Consider the following 21,515-nt stretch of genomic DNA (forward strand, 5'->3'; position numbering starts at 1 on the left):
TTGATGACGGTCATCAACGGCGAACATTCGAAAATCTTGTCATTGGCCATTTCCTACTTACCCGGAAATTCCGTTTTTCTTTAAGCTAGTTAGTTAACCGTCCTAGTGCATGCCAGCTAAATGACGGGACACTCCCTGTCGCGACGCCAAGTTATTTCCACATTTGTTCCGTACCCGCATATGCACGCTTAACCAATTGGCACTCCCCATCCCGGAAACCTGGGGAAACTGTTTCTGGAAAAAAATACAAAAAGTAAGAAAAAATAAAAATAAGAATAAGAATAATAATAATAATAAAAAAGGCAGTAACTAAAACGATGGCTGGGAACAAACCAGCCCTTTCTCATGACGTGTTGGATGATCGAGTTTAAACACACACATGACAAATGCCTTCGAGGGCTCATCTCAAGTTTCCAATTGATTCCATTCCACGTGTAACCCTGTCCTGTCCACTTTTAGGCAATCTCAGATTGTCGGAGTAGAACTTGGGAACCGAAATAATAGCTAGGTATTAGCTTTTGGTCGGGGAATTAGAAACGGTGGTATCCCTTCACTGCTTTCGTTCACCAGTCATTGTGACACATTACGGGGTTCACAGATGACTTAATCGGAATTGAATATGGAGATCGATAGAGAATTTTTCTTTTCGCATTATTTTGTCTTTTTCCGTTCCTTGTCCGCATGCCATCACAAAGAATCTTCAAAAAAAAAAAAAAAAAATTCTTGTTCCGGCGTTACCACTTTCAGCAACTGCTTGCTGCCCTGGAGTTATCATGTTTGTTTAACCATCAGAAAGACGAATCCAAGTTGACTTGGCAAGGTAGGAACTTCGGGCCAGCTTAGCCAAATGCGACTGGAGAAATCAAAAGGACATTTGTCATGATTGGGCTTTAGGAAGTATCCAACACCCGCAACCGGTAAGAATGGCAATTACTTCCACACAGAGCGCATCTTAAAAAGGCTTGCAGAGTGTGTTAAGGGTTTCGAAAGGTCAAATGCTATCGTGTCATACGATCTTGGCGCCTTGCCTTGCATTTGCAACCTTCTTCTGTTCCTCTTTCTGTTGCCATTTTTCCATCACCGTTTCCAAAATTTTCTTGAACCCTTCCATTTGTTCTTCAATCGTGGATCCCGAAAAGTCGACGTTGCAGCCCACATAGACAGGTTTAGATGTTCTCTGAGCAAGAGCCCGTGCCGTCCGTGTGGCATAGTCAAGGCTGGAAGGTGACGTGTAAAGCGGTGTACTGATTGTGTTTTTTGGGTTGGTACACTGAAAACGTTTAGTTAGCATGACATGTCTTTATTATACATATATCTTCGACTTTGCGGTCTAGCACAAGTAAACCATCCAGAGGGAGCAGTTGGGGCTCAGGGGTAGAGTCACTCAGGCAAACTAGTTCGGAGTTGCAAGTGATGCACAAAATTCCGTTTGAAAGATGAAGCAATGCATCTTTAGCAAGTTTATGGAAATAATTCCATACGCCTACTTCCATCAATTTATCATGGACAGGGTTTGTCATGGACAGATTGATTCAAACTGGAAGACAATACTCGAGCTTGAAAACAAAAAATGATGACAGATTATTTGCACGTTTGTAAAGAAAGGCAGAAACGTAAGGGGGTCCTGAAAGTATTCTTCTCAGAACATACATCAGGCATTGCGTAGACGAAGCTTCCCATCGGCTTAGGTGAATTACTCGACTCTCCGATATTGGTCGTAGTGAGGAAAACTAACGTCGAGGTTGCAAAAAATGTCAAATGAATATGTATCGTCATATACGGAGATTTGGGAGCTGGGAACGAAAGTTGTATAGGAGCTATCGAAGGATTGGCTTGGACACGAGATATGGGAGCGGAATCCATGGCTCTACCGGAGGGAATAGACGACCGGTGGAGTAGAAGACGTGATTGGGTTCTTGGACAACAAAAACCCGATCTGTTTGGATCGTAGAAGTTATTGGGTTCTTGGGACTGTTACCCTTACGGTGTAATTGATCCCCCGACTTGGTTTTTGATGTTGATGCTGTGATAGTACGGTGGTGTGTGAGGTCGAAGCGGGTGAGAAAATCATCACCTTAAGAAGTTGATTTTAGCTTGGCGCTAACCGAAATATTGGGCCCAAGTAGAAATGATGATAAACTATGCCAGTATCAAAACAGGACGATGCTCTTAATATTTCAATAACGAGCAGAGATATCTGCCGAAGCCCCACCTTATCATTTCCCCAAGGCTTGAACATGGAACGAGACAGAACCAAGGAGGAAAATGTGGAAAGGTGGGGAGGAGATTTTGATACACTTGCTGATCCGGATGAACGACGTGTGCTCTTTGCGGCTCTCGATTCGTTTAGGTACGCTCCTTGAATAATTTCTGTGTTCCTGAGATGTGCCCTATCCTCTGTAGAAATACGTTGCTCTTATTTCAACTCCGTTATGCATTACTATGTGCTTTGCAAAGCAGAATTAACAATGCGGGAAGCACGCATACTTATATTCACACCATTCCTCAATATAGGATTATTAAACCCATGAGACATCACTTTGTGCTTGCAATGGGGACAATATATATTTACTTCAAGCTGTCCATCCACTCAATTACACTATCAGATACAGCAAACTAACAAGCACCCCAGACAGTACCGAAGGAGCGCGCATTTAAACATCACCCATCGGCGACGTCAGTCATTCTATGCTTTACCATCTGCTCATTGGCAAATGCTAGCGAAACCGCCATTTTCTATCTTAGACAATTTCAACCAGGTTGATGACGCAATTGACGCCAACGCAGAGATCGCGGATGCGATTTTATCTTTCGGTCTGGAAGCCTTTGGACTGCCCGCAAACCCGGATAGCAACGATGAGCGCAGGAACTGGCATGATACGGCCACAGCGTCCGATATCAGCAAGGCTCATTCAACCGTGAAACAGTTATACCGAGACTGGAGCTCTGAAGGAGTCATGGAACGGAATGCCTGCTATAAGCCGGTGATGAATGACCTTGAAGAACTGTTTGGCTCTCAACCGCATATCAGAGTTCTTGTTCCAGGCGCTGGGCTTGGGCGTCTAGTTTTCGACCTCTGCGTAGCCGGATATTGTGCAGAGGGAAATGAAATTTCTTACCATCAACTCCTGGCGAGTAACTGGGTGTTGAACCATACACGGAAAGCCAATGAATATCCCTTATACCCATTCGCTTTGCAATTCTCGAATTTGAAGTCCCGGAAACAGCAGCTAAACAAGGTTATGATTCCCGACGCCCATCCTAGTTCGATTATCGCTTCACAAATGGAGGCTCCAGATGAAGGAAGAGGGATGGGATCGATGAGTATGTCTGCTGCGGACTTCGTAGTGAACTATGCCAGTCCTGCGCAAAAGGACACTTTTCATGCAGTTGCAACGGTTTTTTTCATCGACACAGCTCCAAATCTGGTAAGATATATCGAAGTTGTTTGGAATTGCCTGGTACGCGGGGGATATTGGATAAATGTTGGACCTCTCCTATGGCACTGGGAAGATAGGCCTTTCAAAAACGAGTCCTCCAAACAAACTTCTCCTTCGATATCGACTGCAAAGTCGGACAAACAGCCCGAAGGGATTGGAGAGCCTGGGCATGTAGAATTAACAGAGGAGGAAGTCATTGCACTCATCCAGCAATTCGGTTTCGAATTTGTCAAGAAAGATTCCGAGCAGTCCTGGTGTGGCTACGTCCAGGATCCGGAGAGCATGTTGCAAAATTTATATAGACCTACACACTGGGTTGCAAGGAAGATTGCTGATTCATGAATCATAGTTTCGCGTGACGCAAGCTGACATGGCAAATGGATACGGAAGGAAGTTGGAAGCTAAATATAAAATTAAATGGGTTTAACAGCATTCTCGTTTCCCCTAAAGAAAGTCGAAATTTCGTCCGATCTTGTTCGAGGGGGCTATACACTTCTGATTCCTTATTCAGGTGCTGACAGCGAGTTAATTTGAGTGTGCAAATGGTTTATCGTCCGCTGCTTGTACTGTATGCTAGTAATGGGCGATGCCCCATTTATAGAGAACCCCTACATATATTTTACCTAGCTCCTCCGTACGACATAGATATATACCATATAGTTCCTGCTTTTTTGGCCCTGTTTCAATTCAAGGGGAGATATTATTTTCTAGATATTCTTTGCCTCTATCACTCCGCTATGAAAGTCAAATCGCTTACAACTTAATATTCGCATATTGTATCTATATAGAAAACCATTTCATTAAATCGTCAAGCCGGGCCGGATACAAATCTAGAGCTATCAATGTAAGACATTGCCATCCATGTACTAGTTGATAAACTCATCCATATGGAGTTAATTTAACTCGCGCCATGCTTTCAGTTTAAAAGGGAATGATAGAAGATTTAACAAGCAAGAATGGTCTCATTTATATTGGATAAAACAACGATCTGAACATGGATGATGTTGCGTTTTCAAAAAGCGTGGAAAAAGGAGTCGAAGAGAGGAGAACCGTGCTTTATGAACCTACTTGAGCTGATAGGCCCGGGAATAAGAATGAAAAATATCGAGTCAGAAACCCGACTTGAACCGAAAAGTATATGCGGAATATCATGAATCTGACAGGGAAGGACATAGAAAAACAACAAAAATGGTCTTCTCTTGGGCCGCCTATTATATCAAATACGTCATCAATGGTGACGTCAATAAGTGGGAATCAATAGCGAAAGTTCCAAGATTGTATATCCAGGGTGAGACAACATATCTCGATGGCATATATAGAGTTAGGCTGGAAAGAGGGTGGTATGCGATTAGCTGAAGAAGAAGCGCGAGCAGTTTATTCTTCGTTCAAGCAGTGATTTTGATGGTAATTTATAACGCTTGACGGTTTCCTGACATCGTGGCCCTGCAAGACTATATACACGTCGGCTATCTAAAATGACGCAGCACGACGCACTGCCAGGGACGGTGTCGGTTCCACCGCCATGCTTTCCGCCAACTTCGGGAAATAAAATGGATTCTTCCAAGGGATAAAGCAATGATGGTAATCCCAAGCAGCCTTGAATATTTGGTGTTATTTTATAGCATTCGAGAAAATAAAAACTCTTACCGGAAGCGGAAACACACAGATTTTGGAGGTTTGAATCAAATTTTTAAGAATCCAGCAGAGTCAAACGGCTGTCAGGGTGATATTGACAACTCGTGAAAAATCTGCGCTTTCCCTTTGGGTCCTGGTAGCCAACCAAAAAAGGCATGTTTTGTTTCTAGTTGGTGATGCGGGAACCTCGCCCTGAACAACATATAAATTATACAAGAATGAATATATACCGCAGACATAATTCAGAAGCGGCAGCATCACGACAAGGGGTTAGAAAAATCTGTCAAACTCTTGAGTTCGCCTGCTAAATTGCTTCTGTCCACGAGTGCATTGCAGGTTTAAAAACCACAGGGAACAAGGTTGTACCCTCCAGTTGGAGTTTTAGAAACAGCGTGATAATGTAATCCCTTGGAGCATTTTTTTAAGGGATGCATAGTGGTCTCTCTCTCAGATCTCGATTCACAAAGGCCATTTATTGATCAATTTTGATAGCAATAACGGTCTGTGAGCTGCATTAAATTGCATCACGTTCAGCTGTAGAACGAATGTATCAATGTATTATTGACAGTTGGATGCGCAAAATGAGCGTTGAGTGATAACTTACTACCACCCAGCGGCCCAGCTTGGAAGAATTCGGGAAAAGGTGGGGGGGGGGGGGGGGCAATTGCGGAGTCTACCACTAACCATCATCCTGAAGTCCACATCATCTTTGGTTGGATAACTAGTTAGCTATCTAATAGGGATGGGTACCCTTGGTAGGGGGGGAGCTTCTCAGGAACAGAAACTGAACGGGGGCATCCATCGCTAACGAACTCCGGTGAGCGTGGTTGAAGCAGGAGATGAAAATTGCAAAATATCCAGGTGTCTGTACTGCGTGGTTTAACCGGTCGAGCATTTGGTGACAGGGCTGCCAAGCGCAGAGCCTCAGGTCAGGTCAGCAACGCCTGGACTTGACGTCTTGGCAAAGCAGACTGACACTTCCCTTGTCACATGCAGCTGAGATGTATCTCTCCAGGTTAAGTTACTGACGAGACACTGTTCCACGAGGGTATGGATATCGCGGTGGAGCGAAAGATAAATTTAATAAAATTAACACTAAACCATATCCTCGAACGCCCATCAAAAACCAATTGTTGACCTCAGATCGCTGGTGCGTGCTGAGATGGTTAGCCGCAACGGCCAGGTAGTTCTGTGTAAAAATAACATCATGTTTCTATTTTTGTTGCTCCTAGGCCCAGAGTTGACAGGCCGGAGTGGCTCGATAACAAGTCAGTTACCCAGATCCAAGTAATCATTGGAATGATGATGGTGGATCAACCGCTTCAAACTAACAAGCAAAGACCCCACCGGCCGGTTCATAACGGAAGTGAAAATACGGCCAGCTTGAGAGAGCCACTTTCACACAGAAAGAGAGAATCATCTGGGAGACACGAATCATATATATAACTAACACCTACCTGTACATCGGTCTGATTCTCTCTCCGCAAAATGTCGAAGTACGCAAGTAACATAGCGGCTTAGCTTTGTCACTCTCTCAATGAGTTTGCAGCAGAGGTTCTTGGAGATACTTGGAGATACTTGCAGCAATGATGCATGCATCCTTCCATCATCAAGAGAGATTCCGTCTTGCTGACAATAATTAGTGCCCAGGCTGGCTTCCCAAGCCCGCATCCCATAATAAAATTGAGTCTCGAATTCCAAATCTCCAACCATTATATTAGTTAGCTATTTACTTTACATAATCCATGTTGGTTGTAATTTTCAGACGGACAACGAAAGGACATTCTTCGCTTCGAAGCACTGCTCCCTGGTTCAACTAAATAACGGCATCGCTCCTTTTTTTTGCTCTCCTTTTTCTTTCAGTCAATAACTGCTCCCCCCCCCCCATTTTCCCAAGACAAGTTCAGCCATCAATTGCCAACTAGGAACTCAATTTGTCAATCGCCCACTCCCTACAATTGTCTGCAGTAAGAGAACAAGTGACTTTGCCATACTCCCGCCAATCACACAAGAAACGGTTTTTCGTGCTGCTTTCCTCGTGGAATTATAATAAAAATACACGCTGCCAATTCGAAGGCATGAGAAGCAGAGACTTACGAAGGCAAAAACTATCCCCAAAGAGATCAGCCCTGCGCGTTCGTCCAATAATCCGACTTCTGCGGTAGTTTTTGTTAAATTTAAGACAACGAACGATAGGGAAATAAATACTGGTGGATTGCAAAAAAGACAAAGGAACCCCAGGACTGGTTGTTTGTTGCCCATTTACCATCCTCCAGACTCCGCCCTTTTTATTTATTTTGTTTTGAGATTCTGTTCAGCCGTTCCATTCAATCCTCCCCAAGTCACGGTTCCCCCAACTGTTGGGTCCTCGCCCTCGTAGCAACCAAACTAAATACCACGCAATACACCAATACGCCGCTGTTTTTGTGGGGCTGAGGGTTGGTCTCGTACGGTCATTACGCCATAATACGCCAGCAACAGCCGCCCCCCAGCCTCACTTGCCCAGGCTTCGTCCGTATCCTTTACTCGGGCATTCCCTCATCCAACGCCCCGTCGCTCGTTTTATCCTCCACCCCTCTTGTTGACCACCCCTCCTCGTTTGTATAATATAACCTACGAGAGTCCGTCTGTCATTTCCATCTCTCTTCCCTTTATATGGATCTGATGAGCTCCCGATTCAAATCTTTTGGTTTTGGATCAAAGCGCAAGACTGCCACCCGGCCAAATCCAACAACTGCTGTCACCAACAACACCAACAACCTCAGCAACAACAACATCATCAACAACAACAACAACAACAGCAGCAGCAACAACAACAACGGCGTTGCCACCCCTTCCCCGCCTCCTGCCGCAAATAACTCTACTGCCAGCCTTCCGATGAACAATCCTAATCAGCTGGGCCGGCCGCCAAGCTACACATATAACGCTGGTGGGCGGCCTACAAGCCCTCTGCCCCCAGCACAGCAATTGGCACACTCTCCCCCGCCGATCAACACTGGAGTTCCCTACCCACAGTCTAGCGGCCCAATAGCTTCCCCCCCTCAACCACCGGGATATGGAGGCTACCCTCCTCACGCTGCTCCTCATGCCATGCAGCAGTCGATTCCTACATACGGACGCGCGCACAATACTGGTGAGCTTGATGCAACGGGTCGAAGCAAAGCCCAGCTCATCGTAGGAATCGACTTTGGCACAACATTCTCGGGCGTCGCATTCGCATTTGTTACCAATACGGAGGCACGCGAAGATATCATCACAGAATGGCCTGGTGCTGGAGCTCATGCAAAACAAAAGGTATGTCTAATTTCAACGGTCGTTGATATTATCAAGTTACATCATCCATCTCGTGGTCCCGTAACCCCATTCATCATCCCTCATCATACCTGTAATCTGTTGCTTATTGGTATCTTAACTTACATTTTGCTTTTGGCCATTGTGGTTTGTTTAGATCCCCACTGTGCTTTATTACGACCAGTATCAGAAAGTGGTTGGGTGGGGTCCAGATATCGCTGATGCACTTGCCCCGACTGGTTACCCAAAGCAAGGTGTGCAGAAAGTGGAGTGGTTCAAATTACAGCTAATGCTTTCTGGAAATACCTACATTGACCCGATCAACCTTCCTCCTCTCCCTCCTGGCAAGTCAGAAATTGATGTTGCCGCAGACTACCTCTTCAAGTTGCGTGGTGCAATGCGAAATCAACTGCAGAAGACTTTAGGTGAAGTGTTCAATCGTGAAGAGCGAAATATTCGGTATTTCCTGACTGTTCCTGCCATATGGAATGATGCTGGCAAGGCTGCAACTCGCGCTGCCGCCATTCAAGCAGGATTTTACGGGACGAAAATGACAATCGTCTAACATTGATTACGGAACCGGAGGCAGCTGCCATGTTTTGTGCCAAAGCCGGCCTACTTAGCCTTAAGATTCATGATGCCATTTTGATTGTTGACTGTGGCGGTGGAACTGTAGATTTGATCGCATATGAGGTGGAAGAAGAAACACCTTTCACAGTGGCCGAGTGCACTGCTGGATCTGGCGATTCATGTGGATCGACGGCACTTAACCGCAATTTCAGCAACATTCTACGGGCAAAGATCAGAAAAATGAAGCTCCCTGATGGCTCGAGGACTGCGGGGAGAGTATATGCTAAATGTATTATGGATTTTGAGAACCGAATCAAAGCCGACTTTCGGAATAACGGCCAGAAATGGGCTGTGGATGTAGGGATTGAAGCTGATTTCCCCGAGGCTGGCATTGAAGAGGGGTATATGACTTTTACGAATGAAGAAATTCTCCAGTGTTTTGAGCCCGTTGTGAACAGGATTCTTGAGCTTGTGCGGAATCAGATCATCGCCATTCAGGCACAAAACAGGGCACTCCAGGTAAGCTATTCCACCCCCACATCTATCTTACAAATTGCTATGGTTGGCTCTTTCTAAGCTCTGAATATTTTCTAGAATGTACTTGTCGTTGGCGGTTTTGGTGCTTCTGAATATCTATTCCAACAAATTAAGCTTCATGTCCCTCCTCAATTCCAGTCCAAAGTGGTTCGTCCAATGGACTCCGTGTCGGCTATTGTTAAAGGTGCTGTCACTGCTGGAATCACTGAGCGAGTAGTTACCTCCCGTGTCGCTCGTCGCCACTATTTGATGGCCACTCTACAACCGTTTAAGGAGGGCCACCACCCAGAGCAATACCGCGTCCCTAGTCTTGATGGCAAAGATAGATGCAAATATACTCGGCAAATATTCGTGCAAAAGGGGGAGCGCATCAAAATCGGGGAACCTGTCAAAGTCAGCTTCTTCCGTCAGGTCGCCCCCGGCGCGACATTGATGTACGAGGATATTTTGTATGCTTGCGATGAAGACGTTTGTCCAGAGTATACAAAGGACCCACGTAAGTGACACACTTTTGTAATTCCATCCCCGACCGTCACCTTTTCCAACGCGTTCCATAAATGGATAGGTGGAAATGCTAACTTTACAACCCACTGGATAGGAATTAAGGAAGTTGTTACACTGACCTCCGACCTGTCCAGAAAGAATCTAGAGAAGGACTTTGAGCGAATGGATACGCCACAAGGAACCTTCTATCGCGTTTACTTCGACATATATCTCACACTTGATGGAAGCGAGTTCAATGCGGAACTTGTCTGTCAAGGTGAGGTCATGGGACGATGCTCAGCAAGATTCAGATAGGTTGTCAACGCTCTATTACTGCTGGTTGCGGTCCTAGATCTCAAAACTTTCCTGTCGACAAAGAAAGTCCGAAATTAATGAAAACAAAGGACGTATGATATTATGATGAATATTTCCTTTGGATCACTCTATACCTAACCCCTCTGTACGACCCCCCACCTAAACTCTAATTTTACTCTAATCTCTCGCCATGTTGCCAGTCAAATGTGGTGGATGCGAAATTTTATCCTCCATGTTCTATTTCGCATCTCGACTGCCAGCTGGCTGTTTACTCATGTCTCCCAATCCTTACCTCTGATCCCGATCCCATTTGAAAACATTTAAGTGACGTTATACCTGAAAAATTTCTGCATGAATTCTGTGTTTCTTGTGGTTCTCAAATTTCTTATGTCCCTCCTTTGAGGTGGCAAGCTCCTTTGGATGTGATTTTCTTGTTTTTTATATCCCCTTTTGTTCCATTCTTCATCCATTCCCATCATAGTTTTTCTCCCTTCATGAAGGATGTACTTATTCCTGGTTGGGAAACTAGTAATGGGTTCTATAGAGAAACCTTTACACTGATTTTTCGTTACTATGTTTTCCTCATCTATGCTGGTAACAATTTTGGCAATTTGGCAATTTTCTTCATTTTTGTTCCCCTCCTCCTCTGAGTATCATTTAGCTTGTCCTTTTTGTTTTATTCGACATGACTTTGTATACTTTCTTTCTTACAGGATAATAAATAGACACAGTTCAATTACGATGCCCAAAGTCCCCAGAGTTTAATTTTTCAATTTGATTCATTTTACAAACATTTCAAGGCAACAGCTGCCCAAAATATCATTTCCTACGCAATGCAGCATATGTCCTTATGGTTATTTGCCCTGCATATACTTGGTGACCGCTGTTGCTTATTATCAACTGTCACACACCGACAGCCTGTATTGTTGATGTTCCATCAACAAGTCAGAGTTGTGGTTCTCATTGCGTTGGACACAATCATAATTACCTCCATTACGAACCCCCCGTTCTACAATCTCTCTCTTTCTTACTCTAAAAAAAAAAAAAAAGAGAGAGAGAGAGAAAGAGAGACTTGCGCGCTTCCTTACCTTGCCAGCAGGCTTGAATTTGATCAAGAGAAATAACAGGGAAAACTCGTGAAGTACTCTGAAGTGAGGTTGAAGAGAGACGGACATCCAGTGAAGTGCTTTTGCCAATTTTCCTGCAAGTCAACGTCAGTCCCGGGTTGATGTACAGCTCCAGAAGCTGAAAACTTCAGACCCGAAAGAATAGATACTGAGCAGGAAAAGCAATACAAAAATCTCGAAGACAGCGAGGCGGAGAGAAAACCAAGTTAAAAGCTAAGGTCGCCTGTCGGAGACTCAATTTGTTGTTGTTGGGGGGAGGGAATATAGGTTACCTGTAGCTTCATTGCTCACAGGCAACCTGGTGTATTGTACTGCATAACTACAGGATGTAGAACTATACAATGATATCTTTTCCTTTAGCTTCCGAGGCATGGGGGGATAATAATGCAATTATTGAGCAAACGGTAAATCCCTGATCAAAATGATATCCCGCCGAGAGGGAATGGCGGTCTGTGCTGTTTTGTCGTCAACGCTCAAAGAGGCGCGAAAACACGTTGGAGTGGGAATGGCTTGGGGCTCGGGAAGACAGAGCAAACCACCGGAGGTGGAAAATAACAGCAAAAGACTAAGATCCGCTCAAACTGGGATTCTCGGAATATGTTTAACCAATTATACCATTTGGGTGCGGATCTCGCTCTGTGACCGGCTAATAACCTAACAATCAGGTGCCAAAATCGAATTCTCGTGATTGACGCCGGTTATTGAAGATTTTTCTTTAGCAGCGAGTAGAGTGCGGAGAAATCCTCGGGTTTACGCCTGGGATTGTTCGGGTCCAACTTCTCGCTTTTTCCAAGACCGAAGACGAAAATATGCTGCCAAATAACTGTGCCACTAGTTACCCGCTTGGAGCGACGAAAAATAATTATAGGGCAATTGGTATAAAGGGCTTAAACGCCTTCGTACACACTCGTTTTCATGGCACTTATTCCGACCGTTAATTTTGCTCCGTCAGCCGAGATTTAACTAATATCAGCTGCAAATTATACCTGTATTTTACCCCTTGTACCTGAATCTTAGTGATCTAACGATATCGCAAGTCATGGCAGAAGGAACCAAGTGACACTGGAAGTTCGGCGTGAAGGTTGACGTATGTCAGGGCCTGGATTCAAGATGCAGGGTCAAATTTGATGCCGTTTGGATCTGTCTTGGCAACCCTTGGTTGATTGTGACGATCATAGATCATTTTCGCTGGGATTAGTAGAAAAGTGGTTGGAGAAGACATGCGGGAACGTGGTTGATATCCAAGGTTTCGATCCTGCATTAATTTGCGCCCTATATTGGAATATCTGAGCTCCGGCCGACAGCCAATCGCCCGTGCCCGCTACTGTTCCAGACATCCATCAGCCTCAAGTTTCTGATGTGTAACAATTGGGATTTTTCAGCTAGCAAAATCCCTTGAACGAATGAAAACTAACCAATTTGCCTGTGGAAATTGTTACATAACCGACCTGGAGAGGGGATACATCACTTTTGAAGTATTGGAATTTTTGAGAATTGCGTTGGCGGCAGCCGTTCTTTCTAAGGAAGCAATTGGTTGGAGAAAACAAGATATTTAAAAGACAAGGGAACGAAAGCATTGTCACTTTTTATGGTCCAACCAAATAAGGTTCATGGTCGAAGGGATAGAGGTGGCGCTGCGGATCAGTCCCAGGAGCTTGTCACTGGCATTTATGCCTTTCGATCTTTGGATGTGGCTAGTGGTCCTATTACAATCAGAGATCCTTGAATAATAAGAACGCCAGATTCGTCGACCTGGAGAAGTCAAACCAATGTGATCACTGATGAGAACTAGACATTGTTCTGCTTTCAAATAGTCCTCGGCACTGCTCAGGTTCCACAAATGGTTCATTTGGAGTCTCTAGCGTACGGAATTCGTACGGATCAAGTTCTGTCATTCGATTTAAGATTGAGGTGTTGGAATTATGCATATCCTGCGTCGGAAGGATTGAGATTCCCGCAGTGGCCGCTGAAAATTCATATACCTATCGGTAGAAAATGATATCTAAAGCCTTGATTATGTTGGCAGTTGGACATATGCCGAATGCATTCCCTAAGTTATAGAGAATAAAACGCGTACGGAACAAAAAGTGATGATAAATAAAGAGTCTGGATTGCCCCATGGGTGTTTGCTGTTAATTCCTTTTATATAAGATAACCTCGATGTCGGTAAGCCGGTAACTCGTTTCCACATATTGATATTGAATAACAGAGGCGACCATCGGGTCCGATTTCGAAATTTTTTCCCGTCCCTAATTGACACGAGGAACCAAGGGAAAAGCATGGCACTCATTTGGCAGGCACTCTTCCTCGTTGTTCTCCTCCTGGGCGAGGTTATCCGGCAGCGTGTGAAATCCAAAACAGGATCCAGGGATGAGGGCTCCGATTTAGGAAAGTTGCACACCTATCCGGTTGAACAAATCAAGGGTAAAGAGAGGTATCGCACCACCATGGGACTTAAGCGGCTTGATCGACACAACTGGTTGACAATCGACAAAAATTACCTGGAGCAGCACAAGCTGCGCGACAACCTTTTTCGCACTCAGAGAACAAAAGTTCTCCAATGCCTTCCTGAAGCAAAATATGCATGTCAGGAATTGCTGCAGGAAGTCGCGACATACCTATGCGGTCGATATCCTGCTATATTCGAGATGGACAATGACGCGGTAAAGATCACGAAGACGGGCGAAGTATTCTGCCTTAGGGATCATACCAATGGAATGGAGCCACTCGAGATTGCAGCTCGACTTGCTATGGAAGATCTCAGTGTTCTATTAGAGGATGGGAGTGAGCAGGGCTACTTGTATGTCGTATTAACTTGTGAGCCGTTCATGAACCATTTGCTAAAAACTAGCCAGAGCGGCAACAGCTAGTCTGTTTCCAATTGGATGGTGCGCCATGGAGAGAATTGGGTGCTCCGTTTCTCAGATGCACAGGGCTGTTCCCCTGTGGCATAAGGAAATTGAATTTCCTGTTAATAAGTTGGTCATCCCCGGGTCAAAACGGCAGCAGGCAATTCAAGCCAACTGACCATCAACCCCAGATTCTTATCACGGCTACCAGTAGACTCGCCTATGGAACGGTCGAGCTACTTCATACAAGTAACTGAACCAGGCGAATCTTTAAGTTCCATTCTTTTTCAGCCAATTGGGCTTTCGCATGAAGATATCGAGCCATTACCAAAGAATATTCTCATTCGTCGCGAAAGGCAGACGTTTCGCAGGCTGCCCAAATCTAGGGCGATTGTGTTTGGGGTAAAAACTTCATTGACGCCCCTTCAAGAACTCCCCCTCGAGGAATTAAGGAACCTAGGCAAAGAAATAGAAAATTGGCCCGACGCTGTCGGGAAATATAAAGGGAGAGATCATTGGGGTTCCGCCGTTCTTGGGTATTTGGAAACAAAGTTAGCCGCAACCTAGCTGAGAAGAAGAAATATGAGAAAGACGGAGATTGAAGTTTGCTGCCAAACCTATGCAAGGTTCGGCTACAAGCTCTCACGGTATTAGTGGGCTCGACGACCGATATTTGGTTCTTGTTTTCTGGTCGTCAAAAAGTGTGCAGTTTGGAAAACGGTCGAGGTTGGATGTTGGTCAGCTTACTAAGCAAGAATACAGTCTTACATGGGCTACTTGTTAATTAATGTTTTTTTTTTTTTCCAGCCAGTTTGCCCATCAATTTTAAATAAAACTTCAGCATGTCTTGAGGGAAGCTTCTCTGATATTGATTGCTTCTCACTGTTTGGCTTCCAGCTTATCAAACTGCAATGAATTTGGTGCAAAGCAGACCGGTTGGGATGCTCAGCGCCTGATGAAGGTCACATCGTTTTGGCCATGGAGTAAGTGTTTAAATTGAAATATAAAGTAAAAGCCATCCGAATGCTTTAGAAGCAAGCCAAGACGAATAGCCCTTCTACTTCTGCTTCTCGTTTTACCAGGGTATTGGCGCGGACTCGCCTCTGAAACACTGCAAAGCGATTGATCCCCACCGCTCAAGAATTCTTTTCTTCGAAATCCAACGTTGAGCATTGTAATTTCGCTAAAACCCTTCCCTTTCTCGATGGTATTTATTGCCTTTTTGTTTCTTCTTTATATCTCTTTCTTTCTTGTTTTGGAGGTGGGGGCCAGGGGCAGGGGTGAATTTCTTGCGTTGAAATTCGAATATGCAGAGAAACTTTCTGCAGCTGGTTTACTTTGCACAGTCTATGACATCTACTCTATTTGGGAATTTTTTGAATCATAACATGCTCCCCTTATCCATGCAACTTTTCCCGCGCACCCGATTCTAATCACTTTTTGGAGAGTTTGAACGTGGAGACTTTGACGAAGGAACCCTGATCGATGGAAAATTGGGGATCCTCTAGGGACGGAACGAACATGCCCAGCAGATGCTAGTGTTTTCAAAATGGAAAGATTTAAATAGCGTTCTGAGGATGTAGATGAGTATTTATGGCCAAATATCTTCCGTTCCCTGAAGCTGGATTTCGAGCAAGAACTTTCCTGTCCTCTTTGCGATGCTCGTTGCCCCTCTTCACTGGCTAGAGGAAGGAAAAGATTCAGCAGTCTCTTATGGGGCTTAGGGAGGACGGAGCCTTCTTGAAAGGTCAGCTTTATGTTACTGGTCAAAAATTTCTTGCATGAGTTGAGATATTACCATATGCTCACAAGAATGCCAAAAAATAAATGCACCCAAACCAGACAATATCCTATTGTATAATGGTCGGATCTTAATACCAAGGAGATGTCTCCTCTGCTGGATATCGGGATCCAGAGGCCGACATCACGTCCTCCATCTGTAGCGTGGATAAAACGCGACAATGGGATGATTGAACGAATAGGGAGAGCACAGACTGTCCAGCCTATCATTTAAGTTCCATATCGCTGGTTAACTTGTTTCCTTTGGATTTGAATATCTACCCTGGCTCCTGACTGTATTAGGACCCTAACAGCAGCTTCGTGTCCTTTTTCAGCTGCTATGTGCAATGGCGTCCGCCCTTGCAAATCTGTGATATTTCCATCGGCACCCCTCTCAAGTAAGATCTTCATAACTTCCACGTTTCCCGTTTCAGCTGCGTAATGCAAGGCAGTGGCCCCTGACATATCATGTTGATTGATCTCTGACCCGAAATCCAAGAGGCATCGCACAATGTTGGCATGGCCGTTTTTTGCTGACAAATGGAGCGCCATTTTGCCCTCAGAGTCGTCTTGGTCCCTGGCGAGTTCTGGATAGTTTTCTGGGCGCACGAGGAAAAGAGAGTTGTGGGGAAATCTGCCAGCGTTCTCACTGTAGGAGCGGAACCGTCGGGGTGAGTCGAATATGTTCCCCCTCCACCCCGGGGGGATCCCAATTATACTGAGGCCATCCTCAGACACAGGCGTTCGCGAATCTGGTACGGTTGGACAAGATTGAGCTACAGAAATACTTCCCGTGTAAGATTGGGCAGCAGGGCTACTAATCTCAGAGTCTGTTCCTTCAAACGGTACGTTAAAATCAGGACTGTTTGTCGCCAGATAACCAGATTTCCTCATGTCTTCTGGGAATTGTGAACTTTGGATCCCGCTAGGTTCAGACGGGAGAGCTGGAATCTCCCATACTTTGGTGGCTATAGCTGTGCTGGAAGCCTCGTTGACTTCTTGGAAATGCTGCCGAGAGTGGGTATTGGTGCTTTCTGTTTGGTTGTCAGGCGACCACAGGGTGGAGGGGAGGCGACACTCATCGTCAAGACTGGGAACATCGCAGTAATCGTGTTTGTTTATTGGATGGGAATGGGAAACGGTGAAGGAACCGAGCAAATTCCGGCATTCCTTTTCTGACGCTTGCTGGGTGAATTTGATGTTATTTCCAAAGTTGGTTCGCGCATCGACCAGCCCTGCAAGGCAGTCTTTTGATTTTTGCTGCTGATAGCCGCTCAACTGGGCTTTCTTTCTGCCTGACTGGTCACTTAGCTATGATCCAAACTTGATGCCACTGGGTTGCGTACGGTGATTTCTCTGAGCAATCCTATTTTGAAGGCGTCTGCGCTCTTTTGCATCAAGTACTTCTCGAGAGGTATTCTCCTCGGGGGTTTTCTCCTCTGATGATTGCCGCATCAGCAGGGTTCGGAGGTTCTGCTTAAATTCGTAAACGAGAAATCAATCGTCGAGGAAGACTAACGAAAAAAAAAAAACGAGATTTAAGCAGATTTTAATTTCTACCCATACAAGCTGAAAAGCCCAAGGTTCGATTTCAACAAACTGAGTTCGGTTGGTTACTTATCAACAGCGTTTTAAGGCAGGATATTTGTGCTGTATCCTCACCTCCAGCTGCCTAGTCGTAGGGAAACTAGTTTCTTGTGACTAGCCATCTGGTAGTGGAACCGTTGAAAGCTTGATATCCCAATAGGTTTCTACATCGTTGGAGTGAGGATTCTCTGTCATCTTCAATATCTCTCCACTCCTTTTTGTAAGTACAGTGAAATTCCCCCAAAACTCAAAGTTTCTCATATCATTAGTTACTTGTCAGCGCTAGAACAAAGGATTAATTACACCTCTTACCTGGCTATTTACGCTGCCACTAAAATAACTCCTCTCAATCAGGCGTTATGTACATATACACCTATGTTAGTTGTGACCTTAGTAACTATAGTATGTGCAAGCACATACATTCAGTACACAAAGAAAATGCATGATTCAAATATAAATTTTTTTTAAAAAAAAAAAAAAAATATCAATTAAAATATGAATATACCAAGTGTGGCAAGCTCAGGTGGAAGAATTCAGCGTTTGAAAATAGTTAGAAGGTAAAATCATCATAAGGTGACTTCATATTACTCTGTCTCTCCTGTTTCTGACTAGATATTTTAGCGGCGGTGTTAATAGTTGGGTTCTGAGTTTCGCCCACCCTTCATAGACTGCATGGAATCCCCCTACATTTGCCATAGTTGGTCGTCCTCTCAAATCGCGTGGGTATTCTCACCATTGTTTAGGACAGATATTGAGAATAAATGACAGAGCTCAGAGACCACCACCGATTTTGAGGACACTGTTTTTCCATAGGGATAGAAACTTCAGTGATTCTCCTCCACAAGTGCGTGTATGTATATTCTAGCCTCATTACCTCAAGGCATGAGAACAATTCCTCCGGAGTGAGGCCCGAGCGTAGGGTAACTATTTGAGCTGGATGATCTGGGGAATGCCAGACCTGCTCGGTTCTCCGCTCGGGAATGACAGCCCAAAATGTCACCTGAAATGTTTGGCGATGCAACCAATGCCACGCAACCACTCATACGACTGGCAAAAAATATGCAGTTCCCTATTGCCGGCGTTTGCAGGGTTTATTTCGCTTTGTTGTTTCACGGGCCCTGTTAACCGCCGAAAATCAACGGTGTCAAAATTCTTCTGGCTTCCTCATCAATGAGAACCGACATTGGGAGATGGGTGGGAAATTCAGGGGATCAAGGCTGAAAATTGACTAATTATTTCATTCGTTTTTGGAGAATTATCTCCCTCCTCAATAGTTACTTATATCGGCTTACTGAAGTAGGGCAGGCGACATCCACTGTGCAGCCTTCTTGCCCCGCATAGATAAATTGCTCTCCACAATTCCTGAGATATCGTTCCCAGTGGTTTGGTTTATGATCCTTATTTCTCTATGAAGTAGAGATTTTGGAAAAGGAGATTATGCATGTTTATATATCCACATGCGCCGTTGCAAATTCATTGGCGGGCTTCTGATGATAGCTGGCAGATGATCTTCATACTTCCTTGTCACTCTCGGCTTAGTAGAGTGCCGAAAGATACCAAGTTCTTCAATTCGTCATTTACGGTTACAAAGTCCTCAAAGCAGGGAAAGGGGTAGTTAAGAGTAGCTGGTTGGCCAAGTTGGTAGTTAACTATTCAAATTTTGCCTGGTTGTGGAAACCTCTGTCATAGAAAATGCCACCACCGGAGAGAGAGTTTTGAAAAAAAGCCTGTTCTTTTCCCACCCCCCATCTGCTGCGGAACTCGGAGGGAAAGGAAGCCTTTATTGATGCCGTGCAATGAAGTTTTTGATTATGCTCAGATCCTTGCATTCATGATGGGGTACGCCCCAACCATCAGTTTCCATTCTCCGTCCGTCTTTTTCCACCCGCGGCCATTCAATGGTGGTGTCCGCGGAACATTGGACTGCCTGCCTCAGATAGTCGAAGCAATGATCAACATGGAGATGACCTAAAAGTTTCTCTTTTACTATTTCCGCCTGAGACACGTCCTCCCGTCGATGTTTGTGAGAGTCAGTTTGATTGAAATAGGCCATGCGAATACTTGCCTGAAACGCTGATGTCAGTAACCAAAGAAGCGTCGTTACTCTTCAAAATATTCATTATTGTCGATAGGTTACTTTCTTCTTCAAGTCAGAGCCGAATATACATACCAGGCAATGTAGCTGGTGATGCATGCTCATGACAAATCGTTCATGAGCTCCATCTTGCAACCCTATCTGTAAACCATAGTCCCGTGGATTATCCACAATGAAAGTATACTGAAAACCACTAAGGTGTTCGGTTTCCCAGTGTTTGTGAGTTTCGGGGTCTGAGCCTTCCCAGCGCTTATCCATTTGGAAAATAACAGCTTCTTTAAGCAGTGGTACTGTAGAAAGACAGAGGGTTTCCTTTCAGCCAAGACACATATCTCAGGGAGCAGGATCTCACCAAACACACTTTCAAAAGCATCGAGGAAGGATTTCACGTACCATTTGGAATAGGGGATTTCCCCCTGCCGTTGCTGACCAGACGGTCGCGGTTCGTCCCAACCAGATATGCTCCCCATATCAGAACAGCGACAGATAGAGTAATTGAGAAAATGGCACAGCCAGAAAGGCCGTGAGTGAAATATTTTTGCTTTGATTTTGACGGAAAAGTGTCCATCCTGATGAACTTTCGGTATGGTATTTCAATAGGCACAATCTTAGGGACTGAAAACAGGGGTTGAGCGAAAGTATATCTCGCATCAAGGGTTGATATGTAATTCCTAGGGAAGAGAGTATCGAAGACTCGACATGGGGCAGTAAAGGCCAGTGGATTCGATGAATGAGGTGAAGACTGTCATCTCTATTGTAAAATTTTTATACCTTCTTTACCCACGCTACATATCCGCCAAGCAAAGTGTGATGCTTGCTACGGTCTCTCTTATGCCTCTTTGTTTCACTTTTGGTGATTACTCTCTGTCCAGGCTGGGAGATATCGGTATTCTTCCGTGCTTGGATAGCAAGGGTTTATTCCGAGTTCATAGCGGAACGCCTGATTTTAAAGCCCGTTGTTCCGAGAACTAAACTAGACGATACAGCTCGGATGCTAATGAAGTTCCATGCAGCTGATTCACACTCCAACTTCACTTTCGATGAACCATGGAGGAATACAATAGCAAAATTAAAATTCAAATACTCAACGTGCACTTTAGTTCAACATTCCATCAATGTATCCGAAAAACTTGGCGGGCAGGATATTCTAGTGATTTTACTTGATGCTGACAGGGTACCCTTCACATCGGAAGATAACTGCTAGATACAATGTTACTCCCCCTAGCTGCCTCCATATCCAACGACCAACTGACCCGAATTCCCCACAAATAGTTTAATCCATTAATCCAACCAAACTTCATTTTGCTTAGTCCTCAGCTACGGCTGGAGGAACAACATAGAAAAAGTATTTGGGCATTGCTTCGGCGTCGGCTCTGACAAGCAGCTTGGGTTCGCCAACCTGTAATGATATCAGCTATGACAACCATTATCAAGGGGAAGCGCCTGCACATACAGGGACGGGAGAGGAAGAGATCACGGTGGCCGTGATGAGGAGAGCCAAAGTGTAAAACGACTTCATTTTGATGGGTGGTGGTGATTTGTTTGGAAAGATTTCCACGAAGAATTGGAGGATTAGAATTGAGCTTTCAAATGGCAGATGGAGGGTGTGTGTTCCAGGAGTTGAAGAAGAGGAAATATCTCCTGTTAAGTAGATTTCCTTCAAGACTGTTACCCTCCGCAGCAATTGATCCATCGACATCATGAACAACAGCAGGGAGAATACCAAGTAGTGTCCAAATTGCTTTTGCTGACAGATTCGATGTCATGCAGTGTCAGCATGCTGATGGCGGATGTCGGTAAGTCTTGT

General features: G+C 44.7%; 7 protein-coding genes across 7 annotated transcripts; 3 read left to right on the forward strand and 4 right to left on the reverse strand.

Annotated features, from left to right (window-relative positions):
* Nucleotides 1–1,006: 1,006 nt before the first annotated feature.
* Nucleotides 1,007–1,863, reverse strand: PAAG_02138 (hypothetical protein; the record flags this gene model as incomplete). The annotated part of the gene is made up of 2 exons (XM_002796204.2): nt 1,007–1,270; nt 1,651–1,863. 2 exons carry the CDS (start codon nt 1,861–1,863, stop codon nt 1,007–1,009), a joined length of 477 nt encoding a protein of 158 aa, XP_002796250.2.
* Nucleotides 1,864–2,141: 278 nt separating this feature from the next.
* PAAG_02139 (methyltransferase family) lies at nt 2,142–3,782 on the forward strand (the record flags this gene model as incomplete). The annotated part of the gene is made up of 2 exons (XM_002796205.2): nt 2,142–2,350; nt 2,633–3,782. The coding sequence occupies 2 exons, from the start codon at nt 2,142–2,144 to the stop codon at nt 3,780–3,782; spliced, it is 1,359 nt and encodes a 452-aa protein (XP_002796251.2).
* A 3,948-nt stretch (nt 3,783–7,730) lies between these two features.
* On the forward strand, nt 7,731–10,271 carry PAAG_02140 (Hsp70-like protein; the record flags this gene model as incomplete). The annotated part of the gene is made up of 5 exons (XM_002796206.2): nt 7,731–8,369; nt 8,524–8,925; nt 8,952–9,455; nt 9,531–9,969; nt 10,072–10,271. The coding sequence occupies 5 exons, from the start codon at nt 7,731–7,733 to the stop codon at nt 10,269–10,271; spliced, it is 2,184 nt and encodes a 727-aa protein (XP_002796252.1).
* Nucleotides 10,272–13,677: 3,406 nt separating this feature from the next.
* PAAG_02142 (hypothetical protein) lies at nt 13,678–14,814 on the forward strand (the record flags this gene model as incomplete). The annotated part of the gene is made up of 3 exons (XM_015844548.1): nt 13,678–14,198; nt 14,254–14,391; nt 14,439–14,814. 3 exons carry the CDS (start codon nt 13,678–13,680, stop codon nt 14,812–14,814), a joined length of 1,035 nt encoding a protein of 344 aa, XP_015701552.1.
* Nucleotides 14,815–16,257: 1,443 nt separating this feature from the next.
* On the reverse strand, nt 16,258–17,481 carry PAAG_02143 (hypothetical protein; the record flags this gene model as incomplete). The annotated part of the gene is made up of 2 exons (XM_015844549.1): nt 16,258–17,321; nt 17,373–17,481. 2 exons carry the CDS (start codon nt 17,479–17,481, stop codon nt 16,258–16,260), a joined length of 1,173 nt encoding a protein of 390 aa, XP_015701553.1.
* A 1,912-nt stretch (nt 17,482–19,393) lies between these two features.
* On the reverse strand, nt 19,394–20,276 carry PAAG_02144 (hypothetical protein; the record flags this gene model as incomplete). The annotated part of the gene is made up of 3 exons (XM_015844550.1): nt 19,394–19,678; nt 19,784–19,998; nt 20,102–20,276. The coding sequence occupies 3 exons, from the start codon at nt 20,274–20,276 to the stop codon at nt 19,394–19,396; spliced, it is 675 nt and encodes a 224-aa protein (XP_015701554.1).
* Nucleotides 20,277–21,014: 738 nt separating this feature from the next.
* PAAG_02145 (hypothetical protein) lies at nt 21,015–21,407 on the reverse strand (the record flags this gene model as incomplete). Its single annotated transcript, XM_002796211.1, has 2 exons — nt 21,015–21,107; nt 21,162–21,407. 2 exons carry the CDS (start codon nt 21,405–21,407, stop codon nt 21,015–21,017), a joined length of 339 nt encoding a protein of 112 aa, XP_002796257.1.
* Nucleotides 21,408–21,515: the final 108 nt, after the last annotated feature.

This window comes from Paracoccidioides lutzii, assembly GCF_000150705.2.
Source record: "Paracoccidioides lutzii Pb01 unplaced genomic scaffold supercont2.4, whole genome shotgun sequence".
NCBI lineage: Eukaryota > Fungi > Ascomycota > Eurotiomycetes > Onygenales > Ajellomycetaceae > Paracoccidioides > Paracoccidioides lutzii.